This window comes from Protopterus annectens, chromosome 12.part0 (assembly GCF_019279795.1).
Source record: "Protopterus annectens isolate FY-2018-M chromosome 12.part0, PAN1.0, whole genome shotgun sequence".
NCBI lineage: Eukaryota > Metazoa > Chordata > Ceratodontiformes > Protopteridae > Protopterus > Protopterus annectens.
In genome coordinates this window covers 797,922,712-797,949,536 of record NC_056746.1, presented here as the reverse complement: position 1 = coordinate 797,949,536, position 26,825 = coordinate 797,922,712, and the positions used below count along the sequence as shown (strand labels likewise).

Here is a 26,825-nt window from a genome sequence, read left to right as displayed (position 1 = left end):
CCCTGGATTTCTCTATCTCTTTGTCTCTCCTCTCTATGGCTATTCCTACTGGTATTGGTATTTACTTTTTACTGGTGGTGTTTTCCCCACCATATACTAGCTCCCTATTTGGGGGCTCCTGACATTTGGGGCAAGAAAAACCTGATGTAATGGCATCGGCTGCCTGTTTTTATACCCCTGACGACCTGACGTTATGGAAGAAGCACCAGCATCTGATGCAGAAATACTAAGTCTCTGGTATTCGGGCTGACTGAGGGCTACCTGCAGGCAGATAACCCAAGTGTGATGACTGCAACAGTGAATACACTGGAACATCTACATTTATGGTAAATGTACACAACTGTACTTTCTATAGAAAAGAAAGAAAAACAAAGGCTCTGTAATGCCTTTTGAGTTTATGTTAATGATGGTATTAAGGTAGACTTGAATCTTGTACAAATTAGTACAGGTCTGTTCAATTATTTTAGGGTGGGGACAAATTATGAAATCTAAACCTGGCAGAGAGCCATACATACATATATTTTCCATGTCAATTACAAGCAGTAATGACTGGAATGGGGCTGTGACATAAATAAAGATACATTTTAAAACTATCTGTGGAATCCCATATTTCAAATTGCACTGTTGAACTGAAAAAAAGAGGAGACACTCTTGTTACAATCACAGTCCCATTGGGTGCTGACAAACTGTATTCTTGTATGCCTGGTCTTGGTAGGGGTGCAGGATCCAGAGTGAAGCTGTGATATTCTGCACTACACATAACATGAGAAGCAGCATAGTGTTTTAAAATGATGCTATAAAACAGCATTTGACACTTTAGTACCTTTCTGATGGAGCTGTCACAGTCTGCTTTGCATTTTATGAGAGCAAACCCTATCATAGTGCTCTCCTGTTATAGCCGACCCTGGGCATAGGCCAACTAGGTGGCCACCTAGGGCGTCGCTGTAGCAGGGGCACTTTTCCAGTAAACTGGATGTTGTAGGTAGACCAGTATGGGGGTACCAGGTGGTATGTGTGTGTGTGGGGGGGGGGGTTGCTGTGGAGCCCTTTTGCCTAGGGCATCACTTGATCTAAGGCTGACCCTGTCTCCTGTGTTTTGAAATACCTAAACTGTAATTGTCTGACTGAAGCTGCAATGTGAGGAAGGGGGTCCAAGTGACATTTTACTTTGCACTTTAAAGCAGTGTTGAATTAGCTTATATTGTTAAAAGGGAGCTCATTGCTAGCATTATTAGAGTGGTGGGTGTGGATGTGTGACATAAAAAGATAAACATTTAAAAATGTATGCAGATCAACATTTAATTCTGTTCCGTCATGTTTTAATTTAACAGTGCAGTGAGCATTAACAGCATAACACCCTTGTATACTAACTGGTACTGTTGTTTGTCATTCGGCTTTTTCCCAGTAAGGGGTCGCCACAGCGGAACTCCGGTCCACTAATGATTGGCAGTAGATTTTTATGAAACGCCGAGGTGCCAGCTCTACACCCAACCTTCAACGAAGGCACGCCCATTTATGCATGCATGTCTTTCAAACGCTACCCAACCGCGGGGAGGACGTGCAGACTCCACACAGAAGGCACTCCCAAGCCAAGCCGAGAATCAAGCTTAACTGGTACTATTCTGAGTTATTGCTGCGGCTTATGGAAGCATTGACCACAGCCCTGACAATCTGCATTGCACTCCACATTAAAAGTAACACAGTGTTTTAAAATTCTGGAAAGCAGCATTTAGTATTGTTGTAGTTTTCTTCCTGGAGCTGTCACATTCTGATTTGCTTTGTAAATCAACTTAGTGAATGCATGTAGTTGCAGCACTAAGTGTGCATGTCTACAACTTCATTCATTCATTCATTCATTCATTCACTAACTTCAGTCATAGTAAGTAAGCACTTTATGAATGAAGGTGTATCCCTGCATGTGTATGTCTACATCATCATTCATTCACTAACCAGTTGTAGTAAGTGGGCACTTTATGAATGAAGTTGTATCACTGCATGTGTATGTCTACATCGTCATTCATTCACTAACCAGTTGTAGTAAGTGGGAATTGTATGAATGAAGTTGTAGCACTGACCATGAAGATCTACAGCTTCATTAATTCTGTACAAGACTTAGTGATGCAGCTAGCATATGGGCGTAAAAATATGGAAAATCATGTCTGTTATACCCTAACTCTGCTTCTGAGATAAACTAACTCATGAAAAGGAATCATCTGTAAGCATGCGTATTGACTATACAGAAATCTGTTAGTGCAGTTAAAAGTTTCACACTTGTTAATCTGTGATGTAGGGCCACTGGTCTAGTTAACACTACCTCAGGTTATTCAGCGCTAACACCCTCTGCTGGAAAGATCCCAAAGTGAGTTAAATGTAAAACAGATGTGTGGACTTGCACATCACTCAAGCATTCTGGATTTGGAAAGGCAGCTTCTGATTTACACCTCAGTAGTATTTGTTGAAGTGTTTTTTTGTTTGTTTGTTTTTTTAAAGTGCATTTCAGATATGTTTTGAACACTGAAAGCTTAATGTAAATTGAGTTTACAACTTTTTTCAAAGTAAAGTGTAAAAGTTTTTGTCTATTGGCTGCATTATGAGTTTTAGAGTGACTTGATGTATCCCACTTCTTGTCCTTCTGTGTTCTTATGTTACTGAGTATTATACAACGACCCCCAATTAATATTCGAAAACATGCATGCTGATTGGCCAGCATGCCTGTTGTAAATCCCACAATATACCAACGGAAAAGGGTCCAGTTGCCCGGACTTTTTTCCGATGGTATAAAGTGCCCAAAACCTTTTTTTTTTTTTTTTTTTTTTTTTTTTTTTTTTAATAAATAAAAAAAAAGAAAAAAACGGAGGAATGGAGACTTTCTTTTCTCTGTTGCTTCCATTTCAAAGCATTGATGTGCTGGGTATGCGTAGGAACGCAAGTCCCATACGCATGCGCAGTACATCAACACAAGGAAACAGTATACCACCACCAGCGGGAACAGTAATGCTCCATTATATAAAGACATTATTTAAGAAAAGTTTTTTTTTTTCTTAAATAATGTCATTGTTTAATAGCAGTAACCAACTCCGTGGTTGCGGTATATTGAAAAGTACCCATGGTTGGCTTTATTTAATCACTCGGGCTTCGCCCTCGTGATTAAACCACTCCAACTGTGGGTAAATCTTCAATATACCATACCACGTCATCGGTTATTGCTTAACTATTGCATACTACTGAGGTTCTTAACCTATGACACAGGGAGAAAATAAGAATGGTCCTAAATATCCTTGGGTCATTACTGTAAGTATTCCTACTTAGTACACAGTCATCAGATGGTCAGCTCCGGAAGTGTGTATTAACTTATTTAGATAATTACATGACTACTGAATGAAGCTTCTGTTTTATAGACACACACTCGTATATAAATTGTAGTAGGCTAATTAACATTCAGCCTTGCAAGGATAGTAACTGCCTAGGCATAATGTACTGTCACAATGTAATGGATGCCTTAACTGCTCAGATTAAGCAAGTTACTCATCCTTAGCTTAACCCCCCCCCCCCCCCAATGCAGTAGTTTTTAGTTTTCTCTTCCAAAGCATACGCTGTATTTTTATGTCTTGGAAATAATGTTCTGGGTTTGTATACATGTGTCTGACATGGATTGCATAAATCTGAAAGATTTTCAAGTCCTGTGTAACACCTGATATAGGTCTAATTTTTGTGGTCAAACTTGATCAGACTTGTATTGTCTTAGATGAGGTTTTATATAACTTGCATCAAAGAAAACTCTCACATAGGACACCCCTGTCTGAAACGCAAAGTCGAATGTTTTACAAATAGCATCTAGTGTAATGTCTGAAACAAAAGGTTGGGGAGCAGCAAGTTATGGATACCCATAACCAGTATTTGAACATCAGGTCCAATGGTATAACTCTGTGATGCTGCATGAAAAAATGCAAGATTTTTCGCTGAAATCGGTAAAAGAAAATGAGGAAGTGACAACCATAAAAAGTGAGGAATCTCCTGGGTTAGTTATACCACATACCACATGGTTTCACCATACCCTGAATTTCATAAGCCAGTTAATTTTTCAGTTTGGTAGGTTAGGAATGGAGTCTGCCCGTTCAATTTCCTTAGCCACGGTACTGTTTGTCACTTTGGAAGTGCTGCAGCTAGGGCTTTGGGGGGAGGATATTTTACTTTTTTTTTAAAGTAAAAGGTATATGCCCTTTTCCCCACTGTAGCGCGTTCCTGAAGTTAGTAGATATCGTTAGGGGGTGTGGGGGGGTTCACCCCCACATAGTTTAGGTAAATATTGTTTTCTGCAAAGAGTTATTCATTGCAGTTATAAATGTCCATGTGTATGGTTTAAAATGTATAAAGTATGTGGGGGGGCTTCACCCCCTAATGTGGGGGGTTGTGCCCCCCACACCCCCCCTAATTATATATACTAACTCCAGGATCGCACTACAGTGGGGAAAAGGGCATATATCTTTTACTTTAATGTGTCAATGTTATGAGTTTCAGTCAAATGAGTTTTCAGTCTTTTGAACTTTCAGTGTTTTGGTCTCAGTCAAATGAATTTCAGTCAAATGAAATTTATGTCATATGAAGTAGACCCATATATATATATATATATATATATATATATATATGTGTACATATATATGTATATGCACACACACACACACACACACACACACACACACACACACACACACTTGTGCATCTTGAAGCAAATGTTCATGAATAAAAAGATAAGTTGTGTTTTGTTTGATGGATGGTTATAATTTCTAGAGGATTCTAAGAATAGCTGCATGTTTGTTTTGTTATGGTTGGCTTGTTAAGCCAGAAGCATACAAAAAGAAGAAAAAATGAAAGTTAATTCTATTTTTCTTTTGTGACAGCTGCAAAACCAGGAAACACTCAGAACAATGATAAAAAAAGCTGAACGGGAGATCACTGGCTGGGTAACTGAAGCCAAGAGGAGGCTGGAAGATCCTGTGCAGCAACAGCGCACCCTGGTGGAAGAAGAGAGACAGAAGTACCTGCTGGAGGAGGAAAGGATTGTTAAGCAATTGTGGTATGCCATGGTCACGTATTTAACAATTAAAAAAATATAGAAAAGCTAGGATAAAATTATGTGATGTTATCTTACACTGAGAAATCAAAGTCACTGTATATCCTTCTGCCTTTGAATACTGAAGGGTATCTTTTCTAAAATGTCTTTTGTGCAGTAAAATGATTGCATTTGCACCACATTTGTATATCTCAAAAAAGTTGTTCTTTTTCCCTGACAGTGAAGTCATGATTAAAAACACCTTGAGGAATTTATAGTGAAATGCTTATTCCTCTGCATTTTGAAGAAAAAATAAGGTGAGGGCTGCAAACTGCAGTGCAGGCCTTGTGGTCTCTCCTTTATACAAACATTTTGTCTGCAAAAGGAACAATTGGAAAGTCATAAAAGGAGAAATAAAAACACCCCAAGTCATTTTACTTTACTATATAAGTCTATAGGATGTTTTATTATTAATTAAAGTCTGCACTCTTGTTATAGTGTCATTTGTTACAGTTGTTCTTCTGCTGACTGGAGTTTACTTCCTGCGTAATGATTAACACCCATCTTTGAAGTATCTGTGGTACTCGATGCTAAAGAAGACTTGGCATCTCCATTAGAGAAATTGCCTTCCCATTTACCAAAACAGTTTTTAATACTTATTTAACCACAGTAACACTCCTTAAAGGGACAGTCCCAGGGATTTTTTTGTTTTGATTCTAGGTTTTGTTTACATTTTCCATCTTGCTTTCTGAGCATGTCACAGCTTTGGCTGTAGGGGCAGGGGAAGGGATGTCTACAGGAAGTTTTAAAGGTGTTAACCAGACTCCATCTGAAATTGCAGTTGTACTCACAACAGCTCTCACTGTGCCATTCTTTAGCTTCGCCTATGGTTTTTATCCTCAGAGAAAAGTAGTCAGTCATACAGGAATTTTATGACCTGACTTACTATCTTACAGAAAAGCATATGAGAAATGCAGGGCTAAAACACTAGTAAACTGAGTTTTTTGGTCTTTCCATTTACATATTTTTTGTTTTGTGCTGATTTCTGTATGCTAAGTGCAATGATTTTATGACATGACTGCCACTCACTCTGTAAAAAGGATTGGAATGATCGGAATGATGCACGTTTCGAGCAGTAGAAGAAATAGTCTTCTTTTGTTTTTTTTGTTTGTTTGTTTTTTTTAATATTTTATCGTTTTTCGATCTCTGAGTCATAACCAAGTATAATGAGTTTCTGAGCTGTGGGTAGCTCTGTTAAAAAAAAAAAAAAAAAGCCTGTGTGTTCTGCAATGTACAAAAATTAGTAGAGAGTGTTCGTTTCCTTTCATTTTTCTGTCTAATGTGCTGATTTCTGAATACTAGCCAAGTGCCCTGATTCTGTGATCTGACTGATGTTCTTCATGTTTCACTGTTGCAGTCATCACATTTGGGTTATCTGCTTGCAGAAGCCCTCAGTCGGCCTGATTATCAAAGTCTTGGGTCCTGCGTCGGTTGCTGTCTCATCTTCTGTGACATCAGGTAGTCTGGAGTATAAAGCATGCAGCCAACACCATTACATCAGTCTTTCCTGCCATGCGGTGCCCGAAGCAGAAGTAGTTCGCAAGTGCTGGTCAGCCGACTCCTGAAATTTTCATTTTCGAGTTTCAGAACCAAAGTCTTCAACTAAAGCCAAGTACCCCATTGGGGAAACTTTTTCTTGCTCTAAATCGATATCAGTAAAAGTCAGTAATTGTATTTCTTGTGGAAAGCAAATAACTCATAAAGATTTTCATTCATACTGTATTCCTTTCCCAGGCCCTGACCATGACTTACCTTGCTGTCAGTTTTGTGCCTTATTTAAACCACAAACTGTTTGCCGTCAGTACATTTTCGCTTCTAAATATTTTGGTACTCGGTTCAATTATCCAGATATATCTTTGGTAAGCCACCCGACTACCGACATTCTGAAAAAACGCAAAGATAAAGACAGAGACATGCCGCCTAGGTCCAAAGCTGCCGATGACGCTTCTCCTAAGCTAGTTGCCAGTTCACCAGTACTCAGTGAGGAGCTTTTGCAGCGCTCCTGATACCCACTACTTCAGATTCGCAGGCCTCTACTGAGACCCATTCGGAGTCCAGTATGCCGCGAGATACTTCAACTGTGGAACCTGCAGGTGTCCTTACCTTGGATGGGTCTGGAGCCGCTGTGCAAGCACCGGCTTCTGAGGGTGTATTCAGGCCTACTGACTTGCATATTAAACCAATGCCATCTTCTTCTTCTAGGCCTAAAACTCAAACCATGCCTAGGAAATTGACGCCCAGACCACATGGTCAGGCCTCTATGCCTTAAAAACAAATGATAAGAATGGCTGAAGACCTTATTACTTTAATCAGGGGAAGCCAACCTTCCCCCTCTAAGAGACCTAGGACTGAATTTGCTTATGATACTTCTGACCAGGATTCTGAAATTTCTGTCTCCTCTGATGACTAGGATTTACCCTTATCTACCTATGAGGATTCTGATGCAGAGGACTCTATTCCCTCTGCTTCTCCCCCAGAGGATTTCTCTTTTGGTAAAACCTTGCATACTCTTAGAGAGCATTTTCACTGGGAAAGCCAGGATTACTCTGATTCTAAAAAGAAGCTTAGAGGCTTCTTACTCTTTCCCCAACACAGGCCTTTAGCTATCCCTCCTGTGCTGGACATTGTTGACAATGCCTTTCCGGAATCTAGCTTGGCCCCTGACTCTTTACCTCCTGCTTCCAGAAAACCTGATAGATATTACAGGGTTCCTGATTCTCACAAGTTCCTTTTTAAAAATCCTACTGCGAATCCTAAGACCATTTCACAGGGACCCAAGGGCATTAAGGCTACTACTGCCAAAAATCCTACCCCCTCTGATAGAGATTCTAGGGCCCTGGATAGATGGGGTAAGAAGGTATACACCTCTGCAACCTTAGCCATCAGGGCCTTAAATTGCCAGTTTCATATGTTAAAGTATCAGCAGCATATTATTGGATTGCTTAAACAGAAAATTATGTTGATTCCTGATTGTGCTGAAAATAAGGATTTACAGGATTTAATGCATTCTGCTGAACAGTTGGAAAACATAATTTACAGTGTGGTTTTGATTCACTAGAGGCATCTTGCAGGGCTGCTGTCACCGGGTCTGTACTTAGAAGGCATGCTTGGCTTAAGGGGCAATCTTTGCCAGATCATGTTGAAACTAAATTGCTGGATACTCCCTTAAATCAGGGCCACCTGTTTGGTGACAAAGCAGAAGTTGTTCTTAAAAAGATGGAAGAAAAAGCTAAATCTATGTAAACTGTTAAAGATTTCTTACAAGTGCAGCCTTCTAGATTTAGTAGGCATTTGGCCCTCACAAAACTGGTCCTTTCTGCCTCTTCCAGGCCTTCTCAGTTCAAACCCAGACCCAGCAGAGCACCCAGGCTTCAGTCCCAGGGTACGCACAGGACTAAGCAGTGGGGGGGGGGCTCCCACTTCCAAATCAGGGAGTAGTAAGACTCCCCCCTATGGTAAGTTGTCTCAATGACTTAACTTTAAACCTTCCAAGCACTACTCAACTGACTGCTCCTTTAGGGGGAAAGATTGGTCTGCAAGCAAAAAACTGGGAACTCATTACCCAGGACAAATGGGTTTTAAACATAGTTTCCCAAGGATACAGATTTCACTTCCACACATTACCAACCCCAAATGATTGGCCAGATATTCCCCCAAATCAGTGGACAGAGGCTCAAAAGCAAGTACTCTCGCTCTTAAGATTAAAGGCTATTCAAACTGTACCAGAAGAGGAAAAGGGACAAGTTTTCTACTCAGGACTTTTCCTGATACCCAGAAAAGACAATTCATGGCGTCCTATCCTGCACCTGTCTATCCTAAACAACTTTTTGGTGATTCCAAAATTGAAGATGCTAACTCTTCACCAGTTGCTTCCCATGATAGGCAAAGATGCCTGGTTGGCAACACTGGATTTAAGGGAAGCCTACCTGCACATTCCAATCAGGGAATCTTGCAGAAAATACCTACGCTTCAAAGCAGGCTGCATGCACTATCAGTTCTCTGTACTGCCCTTTGACTTATCTACTATGCCCAGGGTATTTACAAAGTGCCTAGCTCCAGTCATTGCATTTTGCAGGCAAAGAAATATTCAAATATACCCATACCTGGATGATTGTCTAATTCAGGTAGAAAGTCAGGACATACTTCTGAATCATCTGGCATTTGTACAAAAGGTTTTAACTTGTCTGGGGTACACCATAAACGAAAAGAAATCACATCTGGTACCCTGTCAACAAATTATATTCCTGGGAGCAAGCTTGAACACAACTTCCCAGATGGCTTTCCTCACGCCAGAGAAACAAATTAATTTGACAACTTACTTCAAACAAGTGGCCACAAAAACCCTGCTCTCTGCAAGGTAAATACTGCAAGCCTTGGGGTTCATGGCCTCGTGCATTCTACTGATTCCATATGAAGACTGCATATGAGGAAACTACAATGGTATCTAAAAAGCCTATGGTGTCAACATTCTCAGGATCTAGAAGCAACGATTCCTATCATACCTTGCCTATGGTTAGAATTCCTTTAGGTGGGCAGAGGCCTGCCACCAAAACAAGGGACTACCATTCACTCTACCCCCTGCCACCCAAACCCTAACAACAGACGCATCAGACTATGCATGGGGGGGCTCACCTGGCAGGGAAGTGCATTCAAGGCAAATGGAACCCAAGTCAAATGCACCTGCATATCAATCAAAAAGAAATGTTAGCTGTACAGAATGCTGTGACAGCCTTCAAGGACAACATTCTTCTAGGACAATTAGTGGTAAAGATGGACAACATCACTGTTATGTGGTACATAAACAAGCAGGGGGGTACCCATTCTTACCCTCTGCAGACTAGCCATGGCTTTGTGGGACACAGCCTTGAGCTACCAAGTGCATCTACAGGCTCAGTTCCTGCCAGGAAAACTAAATACACTGGCAGACAAACTAAGCAGAAATCTCATGGACTGACACAAGTGGAAACTGGAACCAAAGATTTTCAACATGTTGATCAACAAATGGGGGATCCCAGATATAGACCTGTTTGCCTCCCCCCCCCCCCCCAGAACTACCAATTGGACAATTTCTGCACAAGGGCTCCCTACAAACAAGCTTGGAAAGTGGATGCTCTGTCCTTCTGCTGGAAAAATCTATCAGTTTATGCCTTTCCTCCTCTGCCACAAAAACCCTGCTCTCTGCAAGGTAAATACTGCAAGCCTTGGGGTTCATGGCCTCGTGCATTCCACTGATTCCATATGCAAGACTGCAAAGTACTACTAAAGATCAAACAGGACAAACCAAGGATGATACTGATTGCACCAGACTGGCCACGCCAACACTGGTACCCCTCTTGCGCAGTGTGTCACAGCTGGCCCCATGGCACCTACCTCAGACCTCTACCCTGCTGTCTCAGCAGGCGAGCCAGATTCTGCACCCCCAGCTTCAAACCCTGAACCTGGCAGCCTGGTCAATTATCTAATCTCTCCATTGCCATCCCTCAGTAAACAAGTGTTGGGTGTCATTTTGGAGGCAAGGAGGCCTAGTACTTGAAAATCTTATGCTGAAAAATGGAAACTATTCTGTGCCTGGAACCAAACTCAAGGGATGGCCACAGCAGCGCCCAATTTGCCTCAGATTCTTCAGTACTTAACTGAGATGCTTCACAAGGGTTTTTCCTTTTCCTCCATCAAAATTCATGCCTCAGCCATTTCAGCTCATTGCAACACAGAACCACCCCTCTTTTCTCACCCACTGCTCAAGCAATTCCTCAGAGGGGCCAAAAACTTAAGACCACCCAGGAGAGTCCTAACTCCAGCCTGGGACCTTAATTTTATATTGGAAAAACTCACTCTTCCTCCTTTTGAGCCAGCTGCAACTGCAGAGTTCAAATTCCTTTCTTGGAAAACAGCTTTCCTTTCAGCAATCACTTCAGCAAGAAGGGTATCTGAATTACAGGCCCTTATGGCAGTGGAGCCTTTCATTATCTTTCATGCGGACAGGGTGTCCCTCAGGACCAATCCCTCTTTCATGTCCAAGATGGTATCCAGTATGGCTCTTAATCAGTCCATTCATTTGCCAACCTTCTTTTTTAATCCACAGAACAAAGGGGAATGGATACTGCACTCCTTAGATGCGCACAGACAACTTAGATTTTACTTGGACAGGACTAAACCTCAAAGGAAATCTGAACAACTGTTGGTGGCATTTGCTGCAGGGGCCAAGGGGAAGGCTATTCCAAAGCAAACAATTTCTAAATGGATAGGCCATTGCATTCATTTCTGCTATAAGCACTATGGAAAACCTATCCCACAGGGGATTAGAACCCATTCAACCAGGGCTGCATCTGCCTCTACAGCCTTTCTCAGAGGTGTCCCTACCAGAGACATCCTAGAAGCTGCTACCTGGACTTCTGTACATACTTTCGCCAAGCATTACCATTTGCCAATTTTCTCTAAATCCAGAGCTGGCTTTGCCACTGCAGTCTTGCAGGGCCTTATAACTGGTCCTAATGCTTTCTAAATTCCTCCTCCCAACCTTAACTTTGGGAATCTACCCAAATGTGATGACTGCAACAGTGAAGCACGAAGAACATAGTACAGTTGTGTACACTTACCATAAATGTAGATGTTCAAGTGTATTCACTGTTGCAGTCCTGGTTACCCTCCCTCCAGCCCCCTGACTTCTTGTGGCTATACCTCTATTCTCCTTTACTATACTTAAAAGCTTTTTGGTGTATTTGCTTTTTTGTTGGAGGTATAACCTTGTGTATATATGTGTGTATATATATATATATATATATATATATATATATATATATATATATATATATATATATATCTATTCTTTTTTTTTTTATATATATATATATGTATATATATATATATATATATATATATATATATATATATTTAATTGCTTCCCATTAAGGGGGGCACCTGACATCTGGGGCAAGAAAAACTGATGTAATGGCGTCAGCTGCATGCTTTATACCCCTGACTACTTGACGTCCCGGAAGATGAGACAGCAATTGACGCAGGACCCAAGACTCTGATAATCAGGCTGACTGAGGGCTACTGCAAGCAGATAACCCAAGTGTGATGACTGCAACAGTGAATGCACTCGAACATCTACATTTATGGTAAGTGTACCCAACTGTACGTTCGTACTTCTGTAGAAGCACGACTGATGCAAAGTTCAGACATTAAACACACTCATTTATTTGTAACTTCTGACTACTAGTCAAGCCGTTTTCTACTATATGTACTGCATCTTGGTGAGTTACCAAATTTTTTGGTAATGTTCTTCAGCATTTTCTTTCTGTGTCTACTTTACAACTGTATGCATCTGTGCCTTGTTTGACTGCTATCTATAAAACTGTAACTGAAATAATAATGTGTAGGCTTTTGTCATCATACGTGCTTTCACAGTGCCCAGTGAGTGGCTGATTTCCTACATGATGCCATTCAAACTATTATTGCTATTCCAACTTACACACATGGCACTACTGATTTCAGTGCAGTGACACAACTACTCTCCTACCCTGTTTACTACCATGTGTCAGTGCAGTGACACAACTACTCTCCTACCCTGTTTACTACCATGTGTCAGTGCAGTGACACAACTACTCTCCTACCCTGTTTACTACCATGTGTCAGTGCAGTGACACAACTACTCTCCTACCCTGTTTACTACCATGTGTCAGTGCAGTGACACAACTACTCTCCTACCCTGTTTACTGCCATGTGTCAGTGCAGTGACACAACTACTCTCCTACCCTGTTTACTACCACGTGTCAGTGCAGTGACACAACTACTCTCCTACCCTGTTTACTACCATGTGTCAGTGCAGTGACACAACTACTCTCCTACCCTGTTTACTGCCATGTGTCAGTGCAGTGACACAACTACTATCCTACCCTGTTTACTACCACGTGTCAGTGCAGTGACATAACTAGTATTCTACCCTGTTTACTGCCACATACTCTGTTATGCTTTGTCCACCATGGCAAATCAACACAAGATAAACACAGCATTTTTTTTGTACGCCTGCTATTGCCTGACATCATATACTGCTCTTACACAGTTTCACAAAGTGTTACTGTAGGGCTGCCAAAGTGGGACCTCTTTATGGAAGTGAGAGATTTTGCTGGAAAAACTACACCTATAACTTGTACAACTGACAGGACTTCAGTTATTGCCAAACTAAAAGCTCATTTTTGCAGAATTTGAAATTTTATATTGTTTCATACAAAATTTTGTTGTTTCAAATACAAAATAATGGTTTCATGCATCTTTTAAAGGGAACTTAGGAGAAAGATTTTTGTCTTAAAATTTCAGGACATTTGTCATTTTTGATGTTTTTCCTAGAGGACTCAACTGCCCAAATAGGAACTGTCCTGCATAAAGTGGGACGTGGTAATAGCATGTCACTTCCATTACTGAGGATACATAGCACACATTGGAAGCTTGCTGTGTGATGTAATGATAGTCTGTATGGCATTATCACCATTCCTTAATGTAGTACTCACTGTGGCGGGAATAAAAAATCCTTTCCAATGCAGTACTTTTTATGAGACCATGCATTACATAATCCTCACTCTATTTCAGAGGATGTTAATCAAAAGGGTACCACCATCTATATGATCTCAGTAATACAGCCAAAAGACAATGTCATATTCCTTTTAATGACTGTACTTGAAACAGTGCAGTTATGCATGCAGTTTCTGATCATGCTATGTCATGCTGTGCTTCCTTTTCATTGTCACTCTATTCTAAGAAAATACAAAAACATTGCTGCACGCATCATCATCTACTACAGCACCTTATGTCTGGCACTGATTTCTTCTTGTAAGGGTATGCCAACAGCCATCCAGACAACTGCACATCCATTAATAAGCAACTTGTCCTGGTGCTGGTAAGATGTCAAGAATATATATTCCGCACTTTCCCATGACAGTCAAAAGTCTTTGGCTTATCCTATGGAGCCCCTCTGCATTTCTGGGCAGTCTGCCACAGAGAGACCTTTAAGTGATTTGTAAATCTTACTCCTCTAATGTCATTTTACTATTGGGGTGGCATCACCAGTGTTGTAACCACCTTACCTCAGTCTTGTCAAAGTGAAACAGCAGTGTGTGTATTCTGAGATCTCTTATCACAAAGAAATGCATGCTGTACTGTTGTGAGTGCCTAGCTACATCATGTGAAGCAACATCATGTCAGCCATGTGTATCCATGACCTTATCTATAGAGCCTTCCTTGTATGCTTGGGGAAAATCCTTTGCTTTCCTTCACAGACCTCTCTTAAAAGTACCATTATTTTTAATTTACCCCCCCCCCCCCCCACATATGCTCTTGTAAAGTTTGTGGGCTCTGTACCCAAGGTATTTGGATTAATTGTCCATTGCTCACACTATTTTATAAGTAATCACTAGCTGAATGGCCCTAGGAGTCCTTTTTAAGCCTAGCCATGTTTTCTCCCTTGTAAATGATGGGGTAACTTTCCCAAGAGCATCTGGTTGAGTTTAGGTGGCAGAACATTTACAAGCTGCCTCTGTCCAACATGGACATAGGTGCCAGCCTAGGGGTAAATTTCTGATTCCCCATCCAGTAGTACAGGTTGCATTTGAATAGAGTCAGGGATGAACACAGATGGGAAGCCTGTTCCACAGGTAGTACGGTCACCTCTGTGACAATATGCCTATCCCTGTAACATGTTCTATTTCAGCTGCAAACAAGGTTTAGGTCCTCTTATCAGGAATTTCTAATGTTCCCATACTTGCATATGTGCAGCAAGTCTGTTGGTACTGTATCAGTGTATGCTTTCTAAACCAGGCACAAATCACTTCTCAGTAGTCTGTAGTAGACGGAGTACAAACATAAGACTTTAAGGCAGTCTGTATCTTCCATGTGGTTCGTGCTTTGTATCCTTTTTGTGAAGAAACTCAGGGAGTTGTTGCATATGCTTGGTCAAATTCATACCAAAGGGTGCATTGTACTCAATGACTGGCCTATTTAGGGCTGAGTACAGCAAGACAATGACATCTCTGGATCTGTACACCACACCCTCACTTATAAGACACGCAGTATAGAATGGTTTCCTTACAACAGCTTGCATCAAGCTTGCAGTCTTCCACAAACTTGGTCAACCAAAGACGTTTGATGATAACATTGGTTTCTGAAAAGTAGATACCAAAACGGAGCAGCCCCAACACCAAGCCCTGATGGACATAATTAGTTACTGAACTTTTTGTAGAGGTAGAGTCCCCTATCCTAACCTCCTGGCGTCTGTCTGTGAACCAGTTGACTATGCAATCAGTGGTGTAGGGATTTACTCCCAATTTTGTCAGTTTGCCAGCAATGCCCAGATGGAGAATAGTGCTGAATACTTTAACAAGGTCAAGAGAGGCAGTGTGTTTTTGCCCATGCTTATAGCTTTGGTGACTTTCTTGAAAAGGTCCACCAGGTCGAAAGGGACCTTTCTGCCCTTGATGAAGCTAAACTGTGCTAGATCCAGTGTCAGAAAGGTTTCTTATGTCTTTATTTATAACATCCAAGATAATTCTTCCCATGGCTTTACTTTTTTAACATGCATACTAATTCTGAGATTGCTGTACTCTGGAGTAAGGGGAGTAGCTGAGATACTGCAGTCTCAAACTTAATATGCACTCCCTCGGCTGGATACTTTTTTGGCTATACTGCTGACGTACAGAATAACTTAAAAAAAGGCAGGTTAGTTTTAACACTTGTCTGATGGGAATTAAAGGGAACATAAAGAAAACAGCTGGTGGATGGAATGGTGCGTAAAAACAGAAGTTAAAATAATCCTCATTTTCTGTTTGCTTCTCCTTAAGTAATTGGGACAGAAAGTTCTGATGGGAACTGAATACTGTTTATTGTGTTCATTATAGGGATAAAAACAGGCCTGCATAATGTGAAGTGATACCAGAAGTTGTGCTTTTGATAACGAGGTACAGTGGGTGGAACAGCGGGCAGGTCACAGAGCAAGTTTATTTTGGTCCTGAATTTCAAACTCTGAGATTGTCCCTTTAATGAGACTGTAATGTAATGCAAAGCCATGACTGACCTAAATGACAGTATCAGCCTCTTTTTTTTATGTTTTAACTAATTCAGTGTTAATTGTGTTGTATTTGTTAGTAACGTAACAAAAGAATTGCTCAAATTGTAGTCCTTGACTCCGCACATGACCTAACATTCAGGTTGCATTTATGATTTATACGGTATCTGCTAAAACTGTTCATAATCCTTCTTAACCATTTGTTAATTAAGGAATAAGACATAGAAGAATGTATATTATCGCAGGATAACAGCATACTTCGAGTGCATTGTGAGGCACGAGGTGAATATGAATGCCTTGACACTTGAGGAGTGTGCATATTCTAAGATGCTGGAATGTCTAATACATATTATGCAGTGATCTGTATAGTTAAATCGGATTATGTGAACAGTAGTATTTCAAATCAAAAATTATTTTATTGTGATCATAGGTGAAAAAAAAAAAACATTCTCACAAGCAAATACATACACACACAAAGAGCTTCCCTGAATCCCTTAAAAAGAAGACATTTAAAGAGCGTTGTTTTCTTTATATCTTGCTTACTTGTGAGGTTCTGCTCTGCAAACCTCTGCAGTTACTTGTCAGACTAATGCTTCCTCTCCTCCACTGCTCAAAGACTGTACCTAAGCAGTAGTTTAACATTACTGTCTGTCACCTTAAAACAAATCTTGCTTGCACACTAGATTCCTATGTACAGTTAGGTTTCTCAGGACTGCCAATTTTACATACCTCCCAACTGTACAGATTTTCACAGAAGGTCCAGATTTTTGCCTCATATTTTCGGTCTGTTTTTCATAAAGCTGTGGTTCACTGGCAAATTAGTGGCAAATCATTAAAGATTAAAATTAGAAAATAATGACAGACATTTGAATTCCAGACTTCGTAACTTTCAGAAAATTCATGCTAATATAAAACCTTATATTCTGTCAACTTTCTAAGTTTGTAAGAGCAATATTTAAAAATTGTCCCTATTTTTGTGCCTTTGTCCCACTTTTATTTATGGCTTTGTCCAGATTTCTTGCTCTAAGAGGTTGAGAGGTATACTGCCAAAATAAAACTTTCATTTTCCCTTCATCCTGACAGTTTCAAACTCACAGCATACCAGGATTGCTACTGCCTAGTTTCTCACAATGTAATTAATGGAAATGTGCATGCCTCTCCACAATCCAGATGTTCACAGAATGTCTAGATTATTACCTCATATTTTTTGCTTTGTTGATCATACAATTTGTGTTTTTCTGGCAAATCGATGAGGATTGGTTGGTTACTCAATAATGATATACACTTGAGTTTCAGACCTCATACCGTTTAGAAAATGCATGCTAATTCAAATCCTGCTATTCTATCAACTTTCTAAGGTTCCAAGAGCAATATTTTGAAATTGTCCCTATTTTGGGCTTTATCCACCCATTACTTTTGACTTTGTGCAGAACTGTGTTATTAAAAACTTACTGAGGAATAAGTGAGAGGTGGAACAGTCATCACAGCAAACAGTAGCAGTGCACCATTCAGAAGGGACAAAGCCTGAGGTGAGGCTGTGATAGAACAGGGCACACAGATATGGTGCCAGTTCACTTTGTAGTACATATGGTACCACTGACTAACACTATTTAGCATTTGTGCTGTAACGAAGCCTGGTTTAAAGCAGCAGAAAGCACCCCTGCACTACCAGGCTATAACTCATTCCACACCTTTCGGCCCCAGAACATGGACCGAAGCTCCAAAGGTGGTGTTGTCTCCATATTCATAAAGGATATACACACCTTCAGACTAGTAGCCCAACATAACGCATTTGAGATACTCCAGGTACAACTAACATTGGGTAAGACGGCAATTCAGGTCATAGCCTGCTATAGGTCCCCAATCATGTCCCAAGACTCTCACTCCACATTCCTAAGCAACCTGGAAACTATTAGGGTCCAACCCAACACTCTCATACTAAGTGACTTCAACTACCCCTCCATCAACTGGGAAAACTACCCATGCACCAATACACTGGCCCAATGCTTCCTGAAATTCATCATTTCCAATGCCTTGGACCAGCTCATTCTTATCCCCACTAGAGGAAGCAACACCCTTGACCTGGTTATTACTAACATGTGCAACCGTTGCTCTACACCAATAGTCAATTCCTCCCTGGTTAGATCTGACCACAAGCTAATAACCATGGAAATCCACATCTCATCCACACCCCTAGCAAAGGTAACCACCATGAAAAACTTTTCCAAAGCTGACTTTGGGCTCCCAAAAACAGAGGTGGCTAACTTCACAGCACCCATGTGAATGAAAAATAGATGCATGACTCCTGAATCATACACCAAAGCACTGTATGAACACGTACATAAATGCATGGAACTAGCCATACCCAACAGAACCAAGATGCTCTCCTCCAAAAAATGGAAGCCAATCTGGTGGTCCCCTGCCATTAATAAACACTATGATAGAAGGATAAAACTGTTGCAGAAAAAGGTGAAATCCCAATTTTGGAAAAACTCCCTTATTAGCCTCAACAAAAAGTTGACATCCCTCATCAAAACCTCTAAAGCCACCTATGAAGGCAGAATTGCGGCAGACACTAAAAACAACCAAAAAGCCTTCTATAGGTATATCAAGAATCTCCAAGGCAATACCCAGGTTTGCTCTGAGTTACTGCACAATGGTACCTCCTATACTGAGACAACAGATATTACCAACATACTGGCCAACAGATTCAATACCACCTTTACCCCTGGCTCCCCCCCTAAAAGACCAGTCACAATACCGGAGGAATGCCAGGCACCCAGCATTACTGCAGCACAGGTTAAAGCTACATTGTCCAAGGCCAAGAATACAGCTTCCATGGGACCCAACAATATCCCTGGATGTGTTCTACATGAACTACAAAGTGAACTGGCACCATATCTGTGTGCCCTGTTCTATCACAGCCTCACCTCAGGCTTTGTCCCTACTGAATGGTGCACTGCTACAGTCATCCCTCTCCATAAAGGGGGAGCGACTACAGACCCTGGAAATTATTGCCCCATTAGCCTGACAAGTCTGATATGTAAGGCTGTGGAGCACATCATCATGGACCTAATTAACAAGGATATAGGGAATCTCCAAACTCTAGATCCCACTCAGTTTGGTTTTGTGAAAGGTAGATCATGCTTGCTCAACCTGGTTGACTTCTTTGAGTCAGAAACCAGAGCTGTGGATGAGGGCAAGGCAGTTCATACAGCCTACCTCAGTCTGGCCAAGGCCTTTGATACCATTCCCCACTCAGGAATTATTGATAAACTCACCAAACTAGGCATCAACCCCTATATCACTAAGTGGGTTGCAAATTGGCTCACAGATAGAACCCACAGTGTGAAAGTAGCAGACTCAAAGTCAGACTGCTGACCAGTCAGTAGTGGAGTCCCACAGGGATCGGTCCTGGGTCCTCTCCTGTTTAGCATCTACTTTTCAGAAGTCCAGGCCAACACGGAGGGACTGTGGCTGATCAAGTACGCAGACGACTGCAAGTTGGGAGCCATTATTAATGCCCCAAGTTGTGTAGACATCCTACAGAAAGGCCTCACTGAGACCAATGACTGGTATCGAAATCATGGCCTTAAGCTTAATGCCAAAAAATGCATCGTCATCCCCTTTGGGAAAAACTCAGTTCCCATTAGTTACCACATCAATGGGAACCCAATGAACACTGAAGGTGTTATAAGAGATCTGGGGACACAATCTCTCTTTCGACCACCACATTGTCAATGTGGTCAGAAAGTCCTTCTATGTGGCACATCTCATTACTAAGTGTTTTGCATCCAGGAAGAAAGAGGTCATCATCTCTCTCTACTCTTCCCTCATTAGGCCAATCATCGAGTATAATGCCTCATTTGGCATGTACCTGACTAGACACGTACAACAGCTGGAAAGGCCACAAAAGTGCCTCATGAAGAGGATCCTAGGCCTTAAACACATGTCCTACATGGACAGACTCAAAAAACTCCAGCTATTCTCTGTCTCATATCGTCTGCTAAGAGGAGATCTCTGCTTGACTTATAAAGCCATGTCTAACCCAGCTCTGTTAGAAATGCTTCATCTAAAGAAATCTCAATCCCTCCACACCACACGCTGCAGAGACCTCAACCTCATTACCACAATCAACAGAACATGCTGGAGGGACAGGTTCTTAACCCAGAGACTGCCCATGTTCTGGAGTAGACTTCCCATACATGTCAAGCAGAGCACCTCACTGGCCCTCTTCAAGAGAAATCTTGAGTGGATGGGAACTAGAAAGTTCACCCCGGGGATCACTTCAGTGGCTCTACTTGATAGAGGCACTGGGAGTTAACATCGGGTGGCACAATGCCAGGGCCCTTCTATGGGCTAGGCTTGTAAAGGCTCCAGGGCCATTTGCCTAGTACACTACTATGAGCCTAAGAACCTGTTTGAATAGTTGAGCTGTTTTCTTTTTATCAACTCGGGAATCATTAAGCACAGTTTGCCAGTCACGGAGTCATCACTACATGAAGTGTAGAGAACTTGATTGGCCTCCTACACAAGACTTATGTTAAAGCCCATACCCACGTTCACTGATTTGAGATTAACTGGATTTTGATAGGCAGGCACTGAGGCCACATAGTGCTACTGGAGCAATTTTGTGATTTACTTTTGTGATTAACAGGCTGTGAAGCAACATACTGCAACTCAAGCAAAAGAATAGTGTAGTATATCATGTGGGGGCACGCGCACGTACACACATGTATGTATGTGTGTGTGTGTGTGTGTGTATATATATACATATATATAGATAGATGTAGCATATATATATATATATATATATATATATATATAGATATAGATATATATATATATATATATAGATATAGATATATATGTTTATTAACACACACACACACACACACACACACACACACACACACACACACACACACACACACACACACACACAGTTGATGCCATTTTGTAGACCACATACCCAGCCAGACATCGATAATGTGACATGTATACGTTATCAAATTCCTCAAAGCAGCTGCTGTGCCAAATGGTAGAAATGTGAACTGACAGTTGTGGTGGAACACTTTTGCAGTTCTTACTTCCTGTTTTGTGAGACTGGCAATTATGAATATGTAAATATTGCCTCTTCCCCTGTTCATTTTCATCACAAGTGTTTCTGCACAAATCAATGAGTGTAAGAACATTCTGAATTATTTGGATCTTCTAAGACTTGCTCAGAACAAGTCTGAAACAGCTCTATTGTGTGTGAATAGCAAAGAACTGTGATTATATACCTGTTTCTTCGTGGATGTGGGTAACCACATTTATCACTTTCTTTAAAAATAATTTTGGAACATTCTTCCAGGACAGAAAAAGGCAGCCCTGTGAGTTTTCTGGCATCTGTTGCATGGCTGGGATTGAAGTAAATTTTAGAGTTTATCAATGTGAAATTATTTTTTCCAGTCACTTGCTTTTACTATTGATTTCCAATTTGTGAGAAAAGATGAGACAATGCCTGTGGGGAGATTATGTTAAATGTCATGCATGTTTAATATGATATGGTGGTAAAAGAGTATGACGGTGTTGTAGAACCTTTTAAATAAAAGGCCCTTTTTTGAGTTAGATAGCTACTTAATCTTTTTCTTACTTTGGTTTGCCAGCACCATCCAAAGAATATGTTTTCTGCTGGATGGAAGTTTCCTATGCTAAAGCTTAGTAAATGTTTAAAATGTCTCATTTAGGCCGTTTTTAGTTTTCTCCTTCTCTAATTGTTGAGAACTTGTTGGGCCTTACCTCATACCACTCAACTTCTTTGCTTGTAAATTGTGGACAAAGCCAAAAATCATGGGAAGACAAAGATACAAAAATCAGGGGCAATTTTTAAAATATTACTTCGATTCACTTAAAAAGTTAACAGAACAACAGATTTTGCATCAACATTCATTTTCTGAACACTAAAGTATGAAATGTAATGTCTGGCATTACTGAGTAAACTTAAATAATTTATCAGAAAATGAAAAATTTTGCAAAGAAGGAATCAAAATATGATCAGGGATGTTCTGCAGAATCAGAGATAGTTGAAGGTATGCTTCATTGCAGGTCTCTGAATTTAAAAGAACTTCTAAGAGAAGGGCTTTTTGCACGTTAATCATAATTGCAGAGTTTAAACTAGACATGGTGCCTTAAGAATATTCCAGAAGCTGTGGCTCTGTAGGATATATGTAATATATAACAATTAAATTTACCTTATTCCCACCAAATTTTAGCAACTTTATTAATACGTTGCGTGTTTTTTTTAATAAGCTTTATGCTCTAAGAGATTGGTCTTTGATCTCCTGCATTTGAGGCAAGAGTTCATCCTGCAAGATGTTTATGTGGGAGTGATAATTCAGAGTTCTTTCTTCCATGTCATTGGGAGTATAGACCTTTTTGTTATATCTCTCAGGAACCATGGCTTTCGAGACTGCTGCCAGAAATCTTACCTGCAAAGCTAATTTTGTTGAGTCTGCCATGTTATCCACTATACCAGGCTATAGTTTGTTGATTTTGTACTATTCCTGAGCCCATAAAATTTAGATGCTGGAACTAGTTTGTCAAGGTATTCAGATGGCTTTGTATTTTTATCTGGGGAAGAACAGGATTAATCAAGGATTGAGGTTGTTTTGCTCATCTGTATTCCAAACATCCCCCTGTTTAGAAAATGATATCTTATTTTTCTCCATGCAAAGAACTCTTTCACTGGGTTGGACTATAGTGTGTACATCTTTTTTTGTGAAGTAATTTCTTATAAGTTGAATTTTACTTAAGCCAGTTGCAGAAATTCATGTTAATCTCTAGTGCGAGTTTCAGTTCTCTGAGCACCTAAGAGAGAAATGGCTGATTTCATGATGGGCTTAAATAAAAAATGCATGGTGAATAATGGCTACTGAGTGGACAACAGCACAATGAATCTGAGTCTTTAACTAACACCCAGACTTCATAGGATCATAGGAAATTACTAGGCTATTGATCTGCAGGTCATTTTAAGCCTAGCTGTTAGTACCCAATATTGCATTTAGTGATGACTGCCCATGTCCAGGAGGGTTGTGGGCACTATCCCCAGTACAAATTGATGGTGCCCCATCCACTCGTCCAGGCTCCTCTTGAACAGTTTCATAAAGGTGCTCTGTTTCACTTGAATTGGTAGCCTATCCCAAAGATACAACAGTCACTATGAGATAAATCTGTCCCTCCAGCATGACCTATTTAAGTCGCATGCCATATTTAGGTCCCTGAAATGGGTTCTGTTTGATTTACTGATATGCAGCAAGTTCATTAGGTTTGGGTCTTGGATTGCTTTTCTTTATGTTTCACAGTTCACTTTTTGTTGGACAAACTTTTGTTTGCATGTACTTCATCAACAAATAATTTTGTCCCTCCAGGGAAGAATATTGTGAAGATAGCTGCGTAGAGCAGTTTGAATCTCATGCCTGCTTCTTGACATTTCCTGAATTGTGGAATAAATTTACTCCTCTTCTGTGTGGTGTACAGTGAGTAATAATTTCCCACAAACACTCTGCTGTCTCCCACTGTTACTGTTTTATCCTTCTGTCAGAGTTTTGTCAGAATCAACTCCATCTGCTGGTAAGCTTGCATCTTTAGTGTTAATGGTCTAGGTTGCTTTCTCATAGTCAGGTTTGGAGCATACACACAATATGCCCTTTCAGTTAACAACTCCTGCTGTGGAATACCAGTCATGTTGCTTACAGTCTGTTCCTTCCAGTTTCTCTGGAACAGCAGAAAATTTCAAGTTTTCCCTAAGTGCTTTGTTCTATAATTCTATTATTTTTTGAAACATCTCTTTTTGAGCGGTCTCATATTCAGCCAGCCTTTTCTTCATTTCTGCCTCTGATTTTTTGCAGTTTTAGCACCTCATCTGAATATCTGTTTAAAGCTTTTTCCAGCCTTTTGCTGTTTGAGTTGATATACTCCATCAGTGTTTCGTTTATATTTTAATGAGGTCTGTGTGCAGTTGTCTTATGGTTTCCTTTAGGTTACTGGAAGCTGGGGCTTGCACTGCTTTTTGCTGAACAGCTGCCAAACTTTTCCCAGTCAGTGGGTTTTATTCACCTTTTGTAGCTGATTTTCCTTCAGGCCCTCTGTATTTTTTCCTGGCATTTAGGCAGTGCATTTACTAGCCACTTACTAAAATGTTACCCAGAAACTCAAAAGTCCACTGGCCTTCTCTGCTGAGTTTCTGTTATCATACTGAGATAACTAGAATTAAGCTGTTACTCAGTGTGCAGCTTTCTTTGAAGTTCCTTCATCCTGACCCTCTAAAGCAGAGACACATGCGTCACCTCCAGTCTCTGGGATCCTTATCCTCCTTCTCTTGAGTAATTAAACCTCTTGATAAAACTTTAAATTTTGTACTCAGTTTTTAGTATTTTAGGGTGGATCGCATGATGCCCCTTAGCCTACTCTGCTTTGGTTTCTGGTGTTATTTTATGATTATCCACACTTCTATGAAACAAATTGCATTGGTTGTCTTATCCTAAGCACTTCTACTGGTAGGGCTATCATCTAATAATTTTCTAACTCTTTACTCATGAATTAGTGGTAAAGCAAAAAAAAAAAATATATATATATATATATATATATATATATATATATCAGAACAAAGATGCAAAGTCGGCAGTAATTTTAAAATCATATTATTCAGGCCTTTGCTTTTTGTGGCTACCTTTTCTGCTGGTATTCTGTTCTGTTCTTTCTACTTCCCAAATGTGATAATGCTTTCTATAGTATTACATGCTGACTGATGTGAAAACAACAGTAGTGGGTTTTTCCCTCTTTCTGATTTTTATACATTTGTTTCAAATAAATGCTTGATGTTTCTCTATTGACAGTTTTGATATAGCTTTATTGTTCTTCCATGCCATTTTCTTCCAAAATTTGTTAGTGTTTGGTGAGATAGAGTCTCATTTTTTTTCCAAGGTTCATGAAGTCTTTTGCACTCACTTTTGATTAGCCATGATGTGTAGTTAAACTTGTAGTGAACCTCTTTTTTTAATGGAAATTTGTTTCCAGGTGGGTGCCCATTCCCAGATCTGAGGGCCTCTCTATTACCTTTGGAGACCACCAGCTATAAGACTAATGCTTCTTGCAGAGGTTGTAGTAGTAAATGACTCTCTATTGCCACAGAAGAAGGTCCTATTTGGAGGTATTCTCTGTGACCAGGATGATGTATTTAATACTTGGAATATTAAATCCCACCTCCGCCCCCACCACCACATTCTCATCAGCAGTATTTTCTTTTTGTCTGCAAGCATAAGGATAATATAATTTGCTTGTCTATTCTCTCCTCATGAGGAGAGGTTATAACCAGAGATGTGAGCAAACAGGAACATATTTTGTAACAGCAACAACATATCTGTGCTTCATACAACTGGTAAAAAAAATTAAATTCTTAAGTCAGCAACTTAAGTTTTTAAAGATGCAACCTTTGATGCATTCAGACATTTTTTTTAGGAAATACAAGCATTTATAGTTTCATTTTAGTTAACTACCACATTCCAGCTATGTGGAAGGAGATTCATTAAGTATTTTATCAATATGATATGTTGTTCTTGACATTCATTTTTCAGTTTCATTTAAAACATTTGCTTCTTAAAAGCAAACAAGGTGAGAGAAAAAGAATAAAACTGATTTATTGCTCCAAAAACACAATCGTAAGTGCTTTCGTCAAAACAGACTTTTCAAACTAACATTCCTTCTGAGACATAATTTCTTAAATAGAATTCAGCATAATCACATGACACCAAATCACATGACAAACAAAATTCAATGTTTTAACCTTTTTCTTTTAAAATACACTATAAAATTTTCTCTATTATTCAAACCGGGTGAAAAACAAGCCTTTAACTTCACCTGCCACAAATACTCACACCACGCTAACTCATCTTTAGAGTCAAACATTTTTTCATGGTCTTTTATTTCATCTAACACCTCACAGTAAGACGCTGTCCGGTTCGACTCTCAGCTAGAGCGTCTTTTGCGTGGCAACATGCGTGAATGGGTGTACCTTCGTTGAAGGTTGTGCATCAGGGCTGGTAACTTTGCATGTAAAAATCAACTACCAATCATTAGCGGACCGGAGTTCTGCTCTGGCGACCCCTAACCGGGAAAAGCCGAAAGACACAAACAAACAAAACTAAGAATTTAAAATTTACTTTGCATTTGCTTGACTTATAGTGTTTGGCTAACACGTTCCTTTCATCTCCCATAGCTACAGCATAATTATGCTCATAAATGCTCATAAATATGTTTGTATAATTCTCAGCTAGTTCAACCTATATAAAACGCAGGGCATGACATAGACTTTGCTAATTAAACAACAAAGTTTGACTTGCATGTGTAGTGACCTTTGATTCTAATAATCATATTATTGATGTTAAGCATATTAGAATCAACATACAAATAATCACATATACTACAATTATAACACTTAAACATACCACATTTATTACTCCTTATTCTAGGCACTTTTAACTTATTTTGAAAAAAGTTTTTTAAAACTTTTTCCTTTTTTCTGAACAAATGGTGGATTTTCTCCAACTGCTTCCTTTAATTCTGGACTACTGTTAAAAATCTTCCAATTATTTATTATATCTTTGAAAAAGTTAGCCT

General features: G+C 40.0%; 1 protein-coding gene across 9 annotated transcripts in view; it reads left to right on the top strand.

Annotated features, from left to right (window-relative positions):
* KIAA1217 (KIAA1217 ortholog) overlaps positions 1–26,825 on the top strand; it is a 2,251,763-nt gene that overhangs the window by 2,038,774 nt on the left and 186,164 nt on the right. For all 9 annotated transcript variants that reach the window (XM_044089846.1, XM_044089843.1, XM_044089841.1 and 6 more), the window contains one exon: positions 4,899–5,074. In XM_044089846.1, coding sequence (XP_043945781.1) covers positions 4,899–5,074 — 176 coding nt within the window. The remainder of the gene's footprint in view (positions 1–4,898; positions 5,075–26,825) is intronic.